At 42.7% G+C, this 16,211-nt stretch overlaps 1 protein-coding gene across 1 annotated transcript in view; it reads left to right on the top strand.

The window, feature by feature from the left end:
• The window catches only part of carmil3 (capping protein regulator and myosin 1 linker 3), a gene marked incomplete at both ends in the record, with an annotated part of 98,021 nt that overhangs the window by 32,801 nt on the left and 49,009 nt on the right, over window positions 1-16,211 (top strand). The window contains 7 exons of the mRNA XM_080439752.1: window positions 346-421; window positions 3,171-3,259; window positions 4,280-4,374; window positions 9,249-9,335; window positions 11,723-11,832; window positions 12,172-12,249; window positions 15,617-15,693. Of these exons, the coding sequence (XP_080295878.1) occupies window positions 346-421; window positions 3,171-3,259; window positions 4,280-4,374; window positions 9,249-9,335; window positions 11,723-11,832; window positions 12,172-12,249; window positions 15,617-15,693 (612 nt within the window). The remainder of the gene's footprint in view (window positions 1-345; window positions 422-3,170; window positions 3,260-4,279; window positions 4,375-9,248; window positions 9,336-11,722; window positions 11,833-12,171; window positions 12,250-15,616; window positions 15,694-16,211) is intronic.

Raw genomic sequence — 16,211 nt, 5'->3', positions numbered from 1 at the left:
CAGGAAGGGGGGCGGTCGGGTGGTGGGCTAGCGGTGACCATAATGTGAATTTATGGATCAGTGACATCCAGTGCCTTGGAGCAGATGGAGGTGGCCAATTTAGCGGTTTTTAATTTTGTCTGTCGCTCTTGTGTGTGTGTGTGTGTGTGTGTGTGTGTGTGTGTGTGTGTGTGTGTGTGTGTGTGTGTGTGTGTGTGTGTGTGTGTGTGTGTGTGTGTGTGTGTGTGTGTGTGTGTGTGTGTGTGTGTGTGTGTGTGTGTGTGTGTGTGTGTGTGTGTGTGTGTGTGTGTGTGTGTGTGTGTGTGTGTGTGTTCCGGGTGTTTGCGTGTGTTTTTTTAATTCCAGGGACTTGGCAGTGATCGTGGCGTCCATGGCGTACAACACTTGGTTCACCAAGCTCTACTGCAAAGACATGCGCATAGTAACTATTTCAACTTTTTTCCCCCAACTTTTCCCCCACACAACAACTACGTGTTGTGATGAGAAGCGTTGTGAGCTTGCAGATTGGCTATTTTCCAATAGTCAAAGTATAAAATAGGGCTTAAAGGGGGATGAAACCCTAGGCTGATTTTACAGCACGGTAAAAACATGATGGGCTGCATAAGACTGACCTTATAGTACAATGTGATGCAAGTAATGCAGCTGCAGCTAATCAAATTAACCCATTAAGACCTGAGGCCGATTCTACAAATACCTTCTAAATCTGTTGTTTTCACACTTTTTTCAAAAATGTTCAAAAATAGCCAAGGCAAAAAACTAAAATGGCACCACAGATGCTTTCCCGGTTTTAATGGCTTAATAATGGGTGTATTAGAATTGGGTATGTCAATGTGCATTGACAATAATGTTAACTATTGTCTATGCGTGCACATTTGCACACCCATGGCTCTGGGCACACTTAAATACACCCATTATTAATTTGATTAGCTGTAGCTGTGTTGCTTACTAGCCGGCCATGTTCTTACACTGCTGCAGTTTTTAACCTGAACCCGAATAACAAACAAACAAAATCAGCCTAGGGTTTCGTGTCCTTGAAGTGTATAATAAAGCCCAACTTCAAGGTTCTGGCAGATAGAAAGCGTCGGATTCTCGTGTCGAGAAACACACATTGTTTTCTAACGGCTGTAGTCAAACCGTAGGCGTCAAGCGGGCATGTCAAAACCTGTTGACATGTCTTTCAGAGCTCGGTTCTATTTTTGAGTCTTGGTGCCGGGCACAGATTCACCAAAACACGTGTACTGTACAGTACATGGCATCCAGGCCTTGACTTATTGATTCAAACTTGTAATGTAGTGTGTACTGTATGTATGTTTGTTTTTTCACTTGTGTAACCGTTCGTTCGTGTTTGTTTTTCAATTAAATAGAGGGTCTGCACAGATCCTGAAAAGTTGTTTGTCTTTGAAACTACAGTAATCCCGTCCACAATTGCATACACAAGCTGCTGACGTCAGCACTTTAAACTACAAAGATATGGATGAGGAGAAACTCATTAACAAACTAGAAAAAGTGCTCCTCGGAGCACAGGTCTCCTCCCGGTCAGGTACGTTATTGTGGCCTCCTGGTGGCGCTATAATAGGCCAATGTGAAAAGGGTGCCATTTATTCTTAGGTCGTTCACGGCAATCGGACACTGCATTGATGATTTGAGGCATTTTGTTCCAAAAATGTGTTTTGATAAATTAGACCTGCTGGTGGCGCTATAACAGGCCAATGTGAAAAAGGGTGGCATTTCTTCCTTGGCCTAGTGGGAATGTGTTTGTGAAATTTCACGGAAATCGCAAGCTGCGTTCATTATTTGAGGCATTTTGTTCAAAACGGACCAATCCTGCAAATTTTGGAAGCTAACCTTAGCCAATGAGGATGGAATATGGGAAATCGGACAGATCCGTGTTGATCACATGACTATAGAGATACTGTGTACCGATTTGCATGACGTTTGGATAAAATCTGTAGGAGTAATGTAAAAAAAAAGGGTTTTGCACAAATTGGCCTCCAGGTGGCGCTATAACAGGCCAATATGAAGAATTTGAGGCAGAGGTTCTGAATTGGCATCCAGGGAGTGTGTGTGCACAGTTTCGCAGCGACCGGGCCAACGGTGCCAGAGATTAGCTGCTAACGGACGGACAGGACACACGGACACACACACACGGACGGACGGACGGAGGGTAAAACATACTCTCTCGCCATGCCTTTCGGCCTGGCGGAGACAAATATGGTACAAAAGTACCTTGTTCCATATGACGGGAAACTAGCCGAACATAGAGATAGAGATGCTTCAAATTCTCCTACATTAGATATGAACAAGTGGCCTCACGTGAAGCGCATCATTGACGCGAGCGCCATTGACACTTTCTATCTGTCATAGCCTTAACACAAGCCTGCTGTATATGAGCGTGACTTGGCACACTTATCGCTCAGTACCACTCGCTCTCCTCTCTGGGTTCTCTTCTTGTTCTGCCTGCCTGTCGGCTGTCTAATTACATTATTATTATTATTATCTATTTGTGTTGGCAGTTGTTTGTGCAGTGATTTGACTGACTGCACTGCATCCCTCTCTCCAAAAAACTGATTTAATCTTGTATTATATGTGTAATATACTAAGTGCTGTCGGGCAGATGGGAATTCTGTATGAAAAAAATAGTCTCTCTATAGATTAATGCAATTCTGAGAGACAATAAAGTACCAAGGGCTACTTTCAAGTTTGTAATTGTGAGAAGTCCATTATGTGAGAAGTTTGGAAAAGTCCTTTCAAGTAATAATTCACTTTTTTTTGTACCCAAACAATGGATAAGAGAGCGTGTGTATAGCATGCCTGTGGCCAATCTGGCCATGGCTAATGCCGAATTTATACGGTGCACCGAAAATAGCAGCTGAACGAGCTCACAATCGGCTATTTCTGGCTTACTATCTTAACCCATTAAGACCTGGAACGCATTTGTGTCACTTTTAGATTTCTTTAGGCTATTCAAAAATAGCAGATATACAAGCTCATAGCGCGGAGTGCCGCGCTATGAGCTTGTAGATCTGCTATTTTTGAAAAATCTTGGGAAAAAAAATGTTTAGATTTTTTTCCAAAAACTGTTTTTTTTAAGAATCGCCTCAGGTCTTAAAGGGTTAAACCTCGACCAATCAGCACTCGATGAAAAACGTTGTTTGCTTTTCCATCTCTAGGGCTCGGAGGTGGTCGAGCAAGTCCTTCACACGGTCAGCAAATCCAACAGCCTGGAGGAGCTCACTCTGGAGAACGCCGGCCTCAAATCGTAGGTGTTCTTCTCGTCTCCTGCCAGACTAACCCCTCTCTCTCTCTCTGCTCGTCACTTTCTGCTCAATTGCTCAACGTGTAGATTTGAGGCATTTTCCCGCTGACACTGTTCTGCCGGGGGACTTGGCAAAGGAATGAGCAGGAAAGTAGCGCTGGATGTCTCACCAGAAGGAGACTTTGACAGGAGACACGGCTGTCGAACTATTATTAGTCGTCAGACAGATATATGGGACTGTCGCTGAGCACCTGGCCCACCACACTTCCAATCTAATTTCCTGTTGCTTCGTCATTTGTCTGTACTGCCTTTTAACCTGTCATTTTTAATGTTCCTTTTCCTCTCCTCTCCGGGTGGCCGTAGCCGAGTGGGTAGACAGGAGGCCGTCTGGGAATCGGAAGGTCACCGGATCGACCTTTGGCTTGCCCCATTCTATATGTCGAAGTGTCCCTCAGCAAGATAACACCTAATAGCTCCTCGTCTGAACCATCTGCGCAGCCATCAGCTCGGTGAAGCTGTAAAAGCAATTTCCCCTGCACCGGGGATGAAAAAATACTTCCTCTGCTCCTTTTGAACTCCTCCTGCCTCTCCTCTCCTCTCCTCTTCCTCTCATACCTCCACTTCCCTTACATGCTACTTCACCTCTCTTTTAACCTCAGGTGTTACAGTATATCACTAATCACCAATGCTATATAGTACACTATATCATATATCCAGCCTTTTTCCCTCTTTTCCCAATAACCCACGTTAATGATACAGTTTGAGCTGTAACTTTTCACCTTTCATTACATTGCCAGCTATTATTATGCAGCATCGCCATGGCGTACGTATTCGGTAATGAATTGATATGAATTACCCACCTCGGGGGCGTAGCGATTTAACATAATGACGGAGCATAGCGGCGCTATGGCCCCGCTTTTAGCTAGGATTAAGGGGAAAACTTGTTTTTGTTTTGTTTTCTTGTTGTTTTAGTTTTTTACTTTATTTTTTTCCGTATCTCTGTATCTTCGTGCGGGTCTCCAGAGACTTCCCTCAGAAGATGGCGTCGGCGCTGTCGGAGAACCCGGCCTCTGTGATTCACTCCCTCAACCTGGCACACAACACACTGGACAACCAAGGTGCGAGCAGCGTGGCCTCAACACACTTTCCTGCCTGAACCATACTTTTGTAGTACGATGGTGGCACAAATATATATATATCCGATATACCCATCTACTAGCTACAGTCAGTGGTGGAAAGTAACTGTACTGTACTTAAGTACAATTTTGAGGTATTTGTACTTTACTTGAGTATTTCCAATTTCCAAATCTTTTACTTCTACTCCACTACAATTATTTGAAAACTTTACTACGTTAGTTACTTTGTAGATTTTGATTATTATTACAAAACATACATTAACCACTTCAGCCATATATATATATATATATATATATATATATATATATATATATATATATATATATATATATATGTATATGTATATGTATATATATATATAATTTCGGCCATTTGAAAATAGCCGATCTACAAGCTCACAATGTGTCGCGATGCAACGCATTGTGAGCTTGTAGATCTGCTATTTTCAAAAGATTTTTATACATACAGCAGCTGATCTACTAGCGCCGCAGTGCGACGCGTTGAGAGCTACTAGATTTTTGCCGTGCGCCATTGTCGTACGACAAAGTATAAACGGTGTCTCTCTGTCCACTTTTCTTTCGCTTTCTCTGTACTTTTTCTCAGTCCCTATCGTCTCTCCCTTCCGTCCGCCTCACAGGGTGTATCAGATTGTTGTCTCTCTCTCCTCCCAACCACTTCTCTCAGCTCTCTCTCTCTCACCCCCTCTCTCTCTCTCTCTCTGCTCAGAGGTTGTATTGGCTCCCGCAAGAATTCCAAATCACTTCCTCTCGCCAGCACGTTGGCACGGCTCCGCCCATGCCCTCTGTTTTCTCCTCTCTCTTATCTCCCTTTGTCCCCCTTTCTTCCTCTGTTTCATTCTAATCCCCATCAATCTTTGATGCGCGCTCTCTCTCTCTCGCTCTCTTCTGTGTATCTGTTTTTATTTTTTGCTGTCTCATACAGGATTCAAAATCAATCTTTCTTTTTCTCTGGCACGCTCTCACTCCAACCCTCGCTCCCTGTCCCTTCTCTCTCCCTTTCAGACACACACACACACACACACACACACACACACACACACACACACACACACACACACACACACACACACACACACACACACACACACACACACAGATTCATTTTCACTCACTCTTTCTCACTCTGTCTTCCTGTCACAATTGCTGTTGTTATTTTTCATAACCCTAGCCTCAGAGTCCATCTCTGCATCAGCAGTGTTTTGGCTTATCAGTACATACAGTATGTTTCAGTACAGTTTACTTGCTGCTCTCTCTCTCTCATGGTTCAACGAGAGAGAGAGCCAGAGAGAGGTAGAAAGATGGGCAGGGTGGTGCTAGTGTACAGACTAAAATCCTTACAGGATCACTTCACCCATTTTCAACCTAGCTTCATATACTGTAATTGGTCCTCACAAATGCTCATTATAGTAAGATACCATTTTTGTCTATTCACTCTGTGTCTCAGAGAAGGGCTGTGGACAGTTCAGAAACCCGCCTACCAGTGCCTAACAAGATTTCAAATGTTGTATTTAATTTTCTATTAATATGAAAATAATGGGCTTCCATTATAGAGAAACACAAATGTAAAATTGTGAACAACAGATGAAATGATCGTTTATAGAGCATTGCTTCTATTCCACTTACTGGATTGCCGCAGCATTGAACTGCACAGAAATGTTCTGGCATTTGATCCCATTTCTTTTAAACTCCTTTTTGTCTCAATGTGGTCATGACCTCTTGGTCCCGGCTGGCCAGAAATTGAAGTCTATTACACCTCATTAGACCTATAGTTGAAAAGCATATAATGACAACCACTGTGGCAATAGTATCACCTTTCTTTGAGAATCACTACCATCACTCATCCGAAGAACTCTGCGAAAGAAAAAATCCTTTGAATCAAATGAAGCTTTATTTATAGAGCACTTTTAAAACAATCGAGATTGACCAAAGTGCTGTACACAGTAAAATCAAAGCATCAGCAAAACATCATGTATGAGATTTTTATGAAGCCACATTAGCCACATTTTATGAAGCCATATTATGTATTTGTATGAAGCCACGTAGTGAGCTGAGTGCATGAGTGTGTTAAGTGCAGTAAGTGTGTGTGTGTCCAAGGGCACACGTGTGTGTGTGTGTCCAAGGGCACATATGAAGAATTCTCTGAGTGGATGCGTGAGTTACAACTTGTAACGTTGCCTTTTCTTCGGTTTTCAAATATGTTTTGACACAGAATCAAATGGTTATGATTCACCAGGAGCCTGGGTGGCTCGGCTCCAGGCTTAAAATAATTAATATAAATATTTTCGGAAATCTCTATGGGCTGCATGAATGGGCTTTCTATCTGTGGAACCAGAGCCGGTAAACAAAATGGCCACCACTGCTATACTCTAGTCTATAGGATAATCACTTCAAACCAACATACATTAATGTATTTATTACATTGCAGTATTAGCCTCCAGACATATGACCTCTCTCTCTCACTTTATTCTCAAGGCTCCTCAGTCTCCGCTCTCGCTCTCGCTCTCGCTCTCTCTCTCTCTCTCTCTCTCTCTCTCTCCTGGCATAATGTACGTTTACATTGCCAAAGCAAGTGTGATGTTCTCTCTGTCTTTTGCTTGAATCTCACACCAGTGTGTAGGCGATGTGTTTACCAAACTAGGTTGAAATGGCAGTTTATTATATGGTAATAATATTAGAAAATTCTTCTACATGATCGGCGTTGACAGGCTCTTCCCTATGTGAACACCTCTGTAAATGTACATAAAAACAGACATGTTTATGTTAATGACGTAGTTCTCAGGTGTGAATGTGTTTAACTGTATGAGTGTGATGCAGGACATTGCTGTGACAGCATGCTCTTCTGTCTACACTGTAGGAAGGCCTATATCTTTCATTTAGAATCTATTTAATGAATTATTCCTAACTTCAGACGTGGATACAATAATTATTGCCATGGCTTTGGATTTTGAGAACTGCTGATGGTATAGTTTGTGTATAATATAACACTATAGACACAGGTCCTGCCCTTTCTCATTGGTGATTGGTCAACTGTCCTACGACTGACATTGATAAGCAGCGCTAATCTCTGAAAATGGTTAATGAACAGAATTTAACTTTGGACACCGTCCAAAAACGGAGACAAACTGGCTGTATTCTGACAGAAAAACACTAAAATGCACATTTCATAAAGAGAACACTATGTACCAAACAGTTTGTACTGAATGAGTGCCCAGAATTATTTTTGGGGTGGATGCAGAACTTTCCACACCAACATATTAAGCTGGATTACCATACCCATTCACAGCACCACTCCACGTGTGTGTTGGGGAAGAGGAGCCCATGTTTTTCTTACCCCAACGCCTTTAATGGTGAACAGTGAAATAGCTTCTACACTGCTTTTTGTACCCATTTTGAAAATTATTTGTTTTGTTCCTGTTTTATTTATTGGAGAACTTGGTTTGCAGCGGTATAAACAAAAATCATAATAAATCACTGTACCGTAAAAGAAAAGAAAAAACATAAATACGTATCGGACCGAAATTGTTATGTGCCATTAAACCCCTAGTGTGTGTATGAGGGGTTGCTATGTGTGGCTGTGTGTGTGTGTGTGTGTGTGTGTGTGTGTGTGTGTGTGTGTGTGTGTGTGTTTGGAAACATGTCCTGTTGCCCTCTAACTGTGTGTTTAGGTCCGTGTGTGGTGCCTGTGTCAGAGGTGACATGCATGCCATCATCACTCATTAGCAGGTTCCTGTCTGCCTCTTGTACACCTGTCATTCCTACTCGCATCAGCTACAACACGTGTGTGTGTGTGTGTGTGTGTGTGTGTGTGTGTGTGTGTGTGTGTGTGTGTGTGTGTGTGTGTGTGTGTGTGTGTGTGTGTGTGTGTGTGTGTGTGTGTGTGTGTGTGTGTGTGTGTGTGTGTGTGTGTGTGTGTGTGTGTGTGTGTGTGTGTGTGTGTGTGTGTGTGTGTGTGTGTGCACTATAATTGCGCCAGGGTTCATGCACTATAATTGTTTATTATAACAAAACTCTCAGGACCCATAATACAATGTTGCACACAATAGCACACTCACAATGTCAACTAGAAATGACAAATATGTGCTTGTCAAATTAAAAGCAAGATTATTTGCATACATGAGAAGACTATTTGATGAAATGCAGTCAATGGTTACAGAGTTGAGTGGCTTTTAGCAGACATTTTTTATTTGGTGTCGTGGCGGTCGCCAGATTTAAAAATAGCCGTGACAATGGCACTTTTCCAGCCATCAGGGAAAGTGCTGTGTTTAAGAGACGAGTCAATTTAATGAGAAATGGAGGAAGTTTGAAATCTTTGTGTGTGATAACAAGCATGATATCAAGTTGTAATTGAGTGAGGTTGGTGGGGTTGAGTTGGGGGGGATTAAGATCATTTAAAAAAGTACTTTACGCCAGATGGCACTGGCAAACCGTAAGAATTGACTAATGACTAGCTCCAAGTGTATGAATGAACTCTTACATTTTGTCTCAGAAACTGTCCGATTGCAGTCGTGATATTTTCGTCAAAGGGGGGGTATACATTTTCTGTGTATTAAAAGAAAGGCATCATAATATCTGAACATTAGAATAAGGGAAGCATTAGGTTTTTTCAGCACAAACATGATGGCAGGCTATTGTTGTGGGCATGATTTTTCTCTATGTATTTTGGCTTCGCATATGGTATGGGTATGATGATGCGTAGGTGGCTCAATATTCAGTATTCTGATGGCTATGCCACACACATTTGTTCTTCTTTTTTTGCAAGTTACACGCTCGCGTTAGCAAGCATTTGTCCAGTGCTGGAATTAACCCCTTCCTCCTCCATCTCTTCCTCCTGTCAGGAGTGTCCAACCTGATTCAGCAGGTATGTCGCCTCAACAAGGGTCTGCGCCTCCTCAACCTCTCCAAGACCTCCCTGTCCTCCAAAGGTAGGCCTTCTACTCCCCTGCGACACAGGGGACCCCTAGTGGTCAAGACTATGAATGAACATGCACGCACGCATACAAAATACACAGTTGCACAGTCAGAGGAAGGCATACCGCTAGGTCAACACACAAACACGCACGCACACATACACACAAACGCACACACACACACACACACACACACACACACACACACACACACACACACACACACACACACACACACACACACACACACACACACACACACACACACGCATTGTATAATTCATCTCCTCATAATTTGCATTGATTTCAATAGTTTTTTGATGACGTTACACTTTAGTGCAGAGTACAGCTTTATACACTTAACGATAACATAACAGCTAAAACAATAATAATCTTACAATGAATGCACAAGATCTCTGTCCATCTGTCCGTCCGTCAGTTGTAGTTGAAAAAACGCTGATTCGACCAATAGCCTGTCTGTTTGAGAGGGTAAGGAATGTATTAGGGTAGAACAGTATTCGCCACAGGGAATTGGTAAGAATTCGTGGGAGACAGGATGGATTGTTGCACAAGAGCAAAGTCTTTGTTGAAGGTAGCACAGCACAGTTAAACAGCATAGTTTGGCATTGGCGAGACACAAATAATAAGAGTCTGTGTGTTGTGTTGTGTATGTGTATGTGTGCTGGTTCTAAGGAGGGAGGGAGACAAAAGGAGATACTCAATATTTAGTAGGCTACAATAATAATAAAACAAATACAATACTCCTCCCATGACTGCCAAACAATCCTACTCCACAAAGCCCATAACACTCACTACAATGTACACAGCATACATGTACATAATATAGCTCTAAATATGCACAATAAACAGCCTTTAAATATTAATATTGACATGTATCAATCACAGCAAAAGTAATTATTACCATGCATCACTATTAATGCAACATAATGATAATATATCACCCACATTGCATCAGCATCAAAATACAATAAAATAGCATAGAATACTGTATATTTAACACATGGTTGCCACATTGACAAATGGAAATCAAACCAACCATATTAAACATTAGTCTGTCATTTAAATGAGTTAAAGATTTGACAGGTAGTGAACTCGTAACTTGGTAACAAACGAAAGAAAATACAAATGTTCAGCTCTGTTGCTGGCTTTGTTTCCTCTTCTCTCCTTGTTCTGCACTGAAAGGAAAACTCTCAAGAGCACCTGTGACTTAATTGTCTAGTTAAATGAGGGCATTTTGTACACAGTTCTGGACAACCGCCCCTCTGACCGACTCGACGCCGGGCACGTCACTTCCTCTGGTCATCGGCGATACGTACGCCAAGTTTGAAATTGGTTGCACGGACAGTTCTCAAGAATGTGAACTACAGACGGACTGACGGTCAGAGATTTTGTGCATTTAATGTAATAATATACACTTTATTTGTAGAGTACTTAACAAAGTTACAGTGCTTATATACAACAACCTTTGAGAGTACTGACAGTATGGAATTAGAAGCACATACACAAATGCATGCAGATAATTCATGCATGATACCTCTACCCTCTGCTACTGTGGTCAAATTATCTGCCTCTGTATTAAAATCCTATGCAGTAATTGATGCAGGTGTCCAATTCCATTGCTCATATATGAATTGTCTTGCACAGCAAATTAAAAGTGATAGAATTTCATTATTATTGTGTAAATCCGTAAATACGACACAGATTTTAGCAACAGATTAGCCACGCTGTATTGCGGAAGAGCAGTGTCCTCAATTATGCAATATAGCTCAGAGACATGTCTCTATAAACCCCCCCTCCAGAGTACACTTGGATATTTAGTAACTCTGTGTTTTAATGAATGAGAAACTGTGCTTATTTATATTTTAAAAAGCTGTGGGTCTTGCAAGCGCGAGAGGATATTGTCGTCGAACTCATCCCTGGCTCATTGCACCGGCTGAACTTGCTTCAGTATTGTTAGTGCATCTATATTTAATTCTCGGCGCACGGCAGCCTGCTGTGCTTTGTGCCTTCGAATTGCGTGGTGGAGGTTTTAATGAGGATGCACCATCGGGCTCTGTGGGTGTAATAGTGTTCTGATTTGATTTGAGACGATGAGTTTTGTGTTATTTGGGCCTCTTGATGACGGAATAAACCGAAAAGAGGGGGGTGCACAGGCAAAACGCTCATAAGTTCCTTTTCTCAATTTTGATGTTCTCAAAGGAGCTCACAGTGATGTGGTCTTGTCAACTTGTTTTATGTTCAGTGGTTGGTGATTACATTAAAACAATGTTGTGGGATGATTTCATTGACGTGATCATTTGGCCTCACACACACTCCTTCCTATACTCATGTTTCTTTGTGTCGTCATCCATTTATCACCCCTACTCTTATCTCCCTTCCAGGTGTGATGTCTCTGTCCCAGGCACTGTGTTCCAGTGACGACTACTCCAACTCTCTCATCCACCTGGACCTCAGCAAGAACCCTGGGGTACTGTCTGGAGAAGAAGCCACGGTCAGCACCGTTAGAACACACTCGCATGCAAGTCATGTACAGTATGCAAGTCACATACGCTTGAAAGACATGCATGAACAAGCAGCATGCAGCTCGTAAGCGCAAAGCAGTTTACTTCATTAACCTCCATTAATTCACTTGTGCACTCATCAGTTTCTTGCTTAATGAATTATTTTTCATGCGATCATGTATTGTACTGCTAAACTGTATGTATTCACTGACTCACTCATGCACGTACGCCCTCAGTCAGTCAGTCAGTCACTCACTCATTGTGAGTGACTGTTTAAATAAAAGTACTGGCATTGTCACTCTTTACCTTTCCACGTATTTCCTCAACAGAACTTGTTCCTGTTCTTGGCCCAGCCCAACTGCCTGGTCCACTTGGACCTGTCCGGGACAGACTGCACTGTGGACTCGGTAGGTACAGTTCTCACTGGTTCTGTTCCAGTCTGTCCACATTATATCGCTGTCTGATATAGAACCTGGAATGGAATTCAACCCCAGTAACCCAAAAAAAAATAATGCTCCCTGAATACCAATGTACCGCTATACAGAACCACCGAGTATGTGCTGCTCCTCCCAGGTCAGTCACATCGTTTTTCTTTGGCTGCACTCGGTGTGCAGTGCCATGAATACAATGATGAACGTGTTATTACAAGGCAGAGGTGTTATGGCTAAGCTCAGCTCAGCGCTCTCAAATAAAAGAACTGCAGTGGTCTTGTCTCACCAACAGCTGAACTTGAGAACAACTTCACTTCTGACAGAATATAAATTCCATAATACACCAATGGCTGTACTCATTGTTAGCAAGCTGATAGCTGTTTAAGGTTCAAGGTTTCTTTATTGTTATATCTTGTGTACGGGTACATACAGTAAGAGTACAATTATTTTGTTCTCGTTCCTCTGTTGCTATCGCTGCTAATGTATACAGTATACTGTACAGAAGGTAGCTGCACATAATATGGTTAAGCCTTACTTGCACATTTACTGTATATGTAATTTCGTCCCCCTTTAATGTTTTACACTGCTACTGCTGCCATAGAAACTCTTAACAAGGCTTCTTTTAATCTTAGTTTTTATTATTGTTATTTTTATGTTGATGTATTTTCCAGACCTCACCTCACACACTTGTATTTCGCTGCTTTGTATGAGTAGTGACCAATAAATATTATCCTCAGACATTGTAGCAGCAATATTAGTAATAATTATGGACCTTCAAGCTGAGTTTAATAACGTTCTTTCACTAGGGTACTTTATATTAACATGGAAAATGGCAGTTTCTCTTCTAGAGATGCACGTGAGGGTTTGTATAATATAAATGAGTTGATTTACATACCAACCATGGTGGTGAAAATAGACTATTTGCTTCTCTAGCACCCTTAGGCTAGATTGTTCCACTCCACAGCTATGTCACAGCAAGCTACTGCTTATGGGATCCTCTTTGCCAGTGTTGTGGGCTTTTGTTCCCTCAAGTGTATCCACCACTGTTATGGACAAAAAACAAATTCCCTCCCACATCTTTACCTTGAACTTAATCACATCAAAACCATACCTAAACTTAACCACCTCTAACCTAATGCCTAAACTTATCCAGACTACACACAGTGATAGCTTTGCTATTGTGCTTACTTGCCAGGGAAACCAGTCTTTCTGGCACATCTCACACTATAGGTGAGCTGTTTGGAACACCTAGGAGCTTACTGAACCTTGTAAAACTGTGTAGGCAGCACTGCTGTAAATCTGCTTTTGGGGAGGAAATTTCCAACCCTATAAAATGAGGGAGGAAAAAGAACTTGCCCTGTTAATGTCGCCCATGAATATTGTATTGAATATTAGAGCGAACACTGAGACAAATGTAGCTGTTCTCTTCATTTGCGACATCTCCAGTTTATTTTTCAGTTTTTCCTTACCTGCCTGTAAACCCCCTCTTTGAGAAAAGAGCAAATTATTTTATGTCTATTTTGCTGTTTGTTTATCCTTTTGAGTGCGACCATTGAGTTTCTGTGTTAATTTGTAGGGACGTGCCAATGACTCAATTTGCATGATGGATCGTGCTGCCAATGATAAATGGAATTGCTTGCTGACTGAAGGGACACTTGATGTGGGTTTGAAATTAGGCTTTCGCTGTTGTAGTATTTGTCTCGATTGTGACAGTGTCTCTCGAAGACATGATATGATTCCATAATGAGGTTCTGCAAGCCAAAGAATTACCTTTTTAAGGCCCTCCCTCCTCCGGACCTGTAACCCCTGACGCTGCCGGCCCTCCTCTCAGCTGTCCCCATCACCTTGAGGGGTTTTGGGTGGATGGTTTGTTGTGGTGCAAGCACATAGAAGCACGTAAGGTTGCAACTCTGCCTCCTGGTCCCAACTCTGGATGGTCATGATGCGCATGGTTTGTCAATAAACTCTAGAAATGAGCCTTGCACCATGCCAAGTTGGATGTGTGCCATCTCTCCTAATCAGACCAGGTTTCCCCTCAAAAGTCTGCCAATGATTTATGAAGCCTACGTTATTATCTGGACACCACCTCAACAACCAGTGGTTGAATGATGATATACGGCTGTACATTAATCATATTTGGCGTGGGACCAGAGAAAGTGGCCAATTCCGATATTGTTTTTGCATAATGTACACACCAAATCAATGTGAATCTTGGTGACCTCGGTTTGCACAAACGGAAGAAGCACTGTTATAGATGGCTGACCCCTGCAGGTGCCACAACATAAAAAGGTTTTAACCACTTAAGCCCTATATACTTCATTGGCCGGAGTCCCACAGGGCTCTATACCTGGTCCGCTCCTTTTCTCCCTCTACACCAAATCTCTTCGGCAAAGATCTACAAGCTCGCGCTGTGAGACAAGTCGGTTTAACAAGTCGTTGTCACTTAACACCTGGGCAATTGTGGGTGTGCTGGTCCGTCCAGCAGTTGGTGCAAAGCTGGCTCCTGTCCTTCTCATGGACCTTCTCATGGTATGGTGCTTCCCATCTGCTGCTTGTGAAAGCTGAGCTTTCTGAGCTGTCTGCCCCTCATTTCAACTGGCAACCTATTCCTCTGTTTTAGTCTGTCGCTGGATTTCAGCTGTAAACCCGGTTGTCTGTTTTAGTTTGTCCCTGAGTTTTCAACTAGCAACCCGCTCCTCTGTTTTAGTCCGTCCCTGGGTCTTCAACCGGCAACCCGCTCCTCTGTTTCTAGTCCCATCTTCTAAAGCAGGGGTCTTCAACAGGGGGTCGGAGACCCCTAGGGGATCCTCAGAGCTACTATAGGGGGGCTGCCAAATCTTTGCGTAAGCTCTCTCTCATCTAAGGGGTCCTTGGCCTGAAAACGTTGAAGACCTCTATTCTAAAGCCTCATTTATACACCGTCGTATGACAGAGTAGGGAGGTTTCTGTTGCCAATTTATGTCACATATTGCTATTGCTTGCAGCTGGCTTTTATGAAATCGTACGGCCGAGGTGCCATAACTACATTATTCTGTGAGCATGATGTATTAAGAGACACTTTTATATATATTAGAAGCTTTGGCCCGGCCCTCCCCCAAAAAGCCTTTTTTTTTGGTTCTTAAATTGCATTGGAGTCAGCTGTAATCTCTTCTGTTCTGTTCTGTTCCATTCAATGAGTATCTGTGGAACTGTTCAAGGCCCAAAATAACTTTTAGACTGCACAATTGCTTGTGACATCTAAAATAACACTGCCCCACTCTCTCTCTCTCTCTCTGTCTCTCTCTCTGTGTGTGTCTCTCTCTCTCTCTCTCTGTGTCTCTCCATCTCTCTTTCTCTTTGTCAGTTATTTGGCGCCTTGCTGCGGGGTTGCTGTGCCGACCTCTCCTACCTGAACCTGTCCAAGAATTCCTTCTCTCACAGGTGGGTGGGTGGGTGTGCACCCTCGGGCCATGCCAGCCATCACCATAAATCTTGGTAAAGGCCCGTCTTTTGCAGCCCCACAAAACACATTTGTTTCCTGCCTATTCTTGTGACTCAGCCGAACGGCTCTGGAGGGATTCCAGACAGGAGGAGCGGAGCGGGAGCATGAGCACCATCATTTATTTTCCTCCCATAGATTAATGTTTAGCCTTGGACCTCGCTAACGGAATTAGCGTGTGTGTGACTCGCCCCCTCATTTGTTCTGGCTCACTGTGTGTGTGTGTGTGTGTGTGTGTGTGTGTGTGTGTGTGTGTGTGTGTGTGATGCAAATGATAAAAATAGGGGTGTGCATTTGTTTTCAGTGTGTGTGCACACATTTCTATCGACGCATAATGGGTTTTGCATCTGCCAACTGTTTGTATGAATCACCCCCTAGTGCATTTGTGCGTTCAAGTTCCAGCCAGTGTTTTCCTGTCCGCTTTGGTGTGTGGTATGTGCGCCCATAATGGCGTGCATTT

This window comes from Gymnoscopelus braueri (genome assembly GCF_963280865.1).
Source record: "Gymnoscopelus braueri genome assembly, chromosome: 10".
NCBI lineage: Eukaryota > Metazoa > Chordata > Actinopteri > Myctophiformes > Myctophidae > Gymnoscopelus > Gymnoscopelus braueri.
The sequence above is the reverse complement of the archived record's forward strand: the minus strand, read 5'-3'. Positions and strand labels throughout refer to the sequence as shown.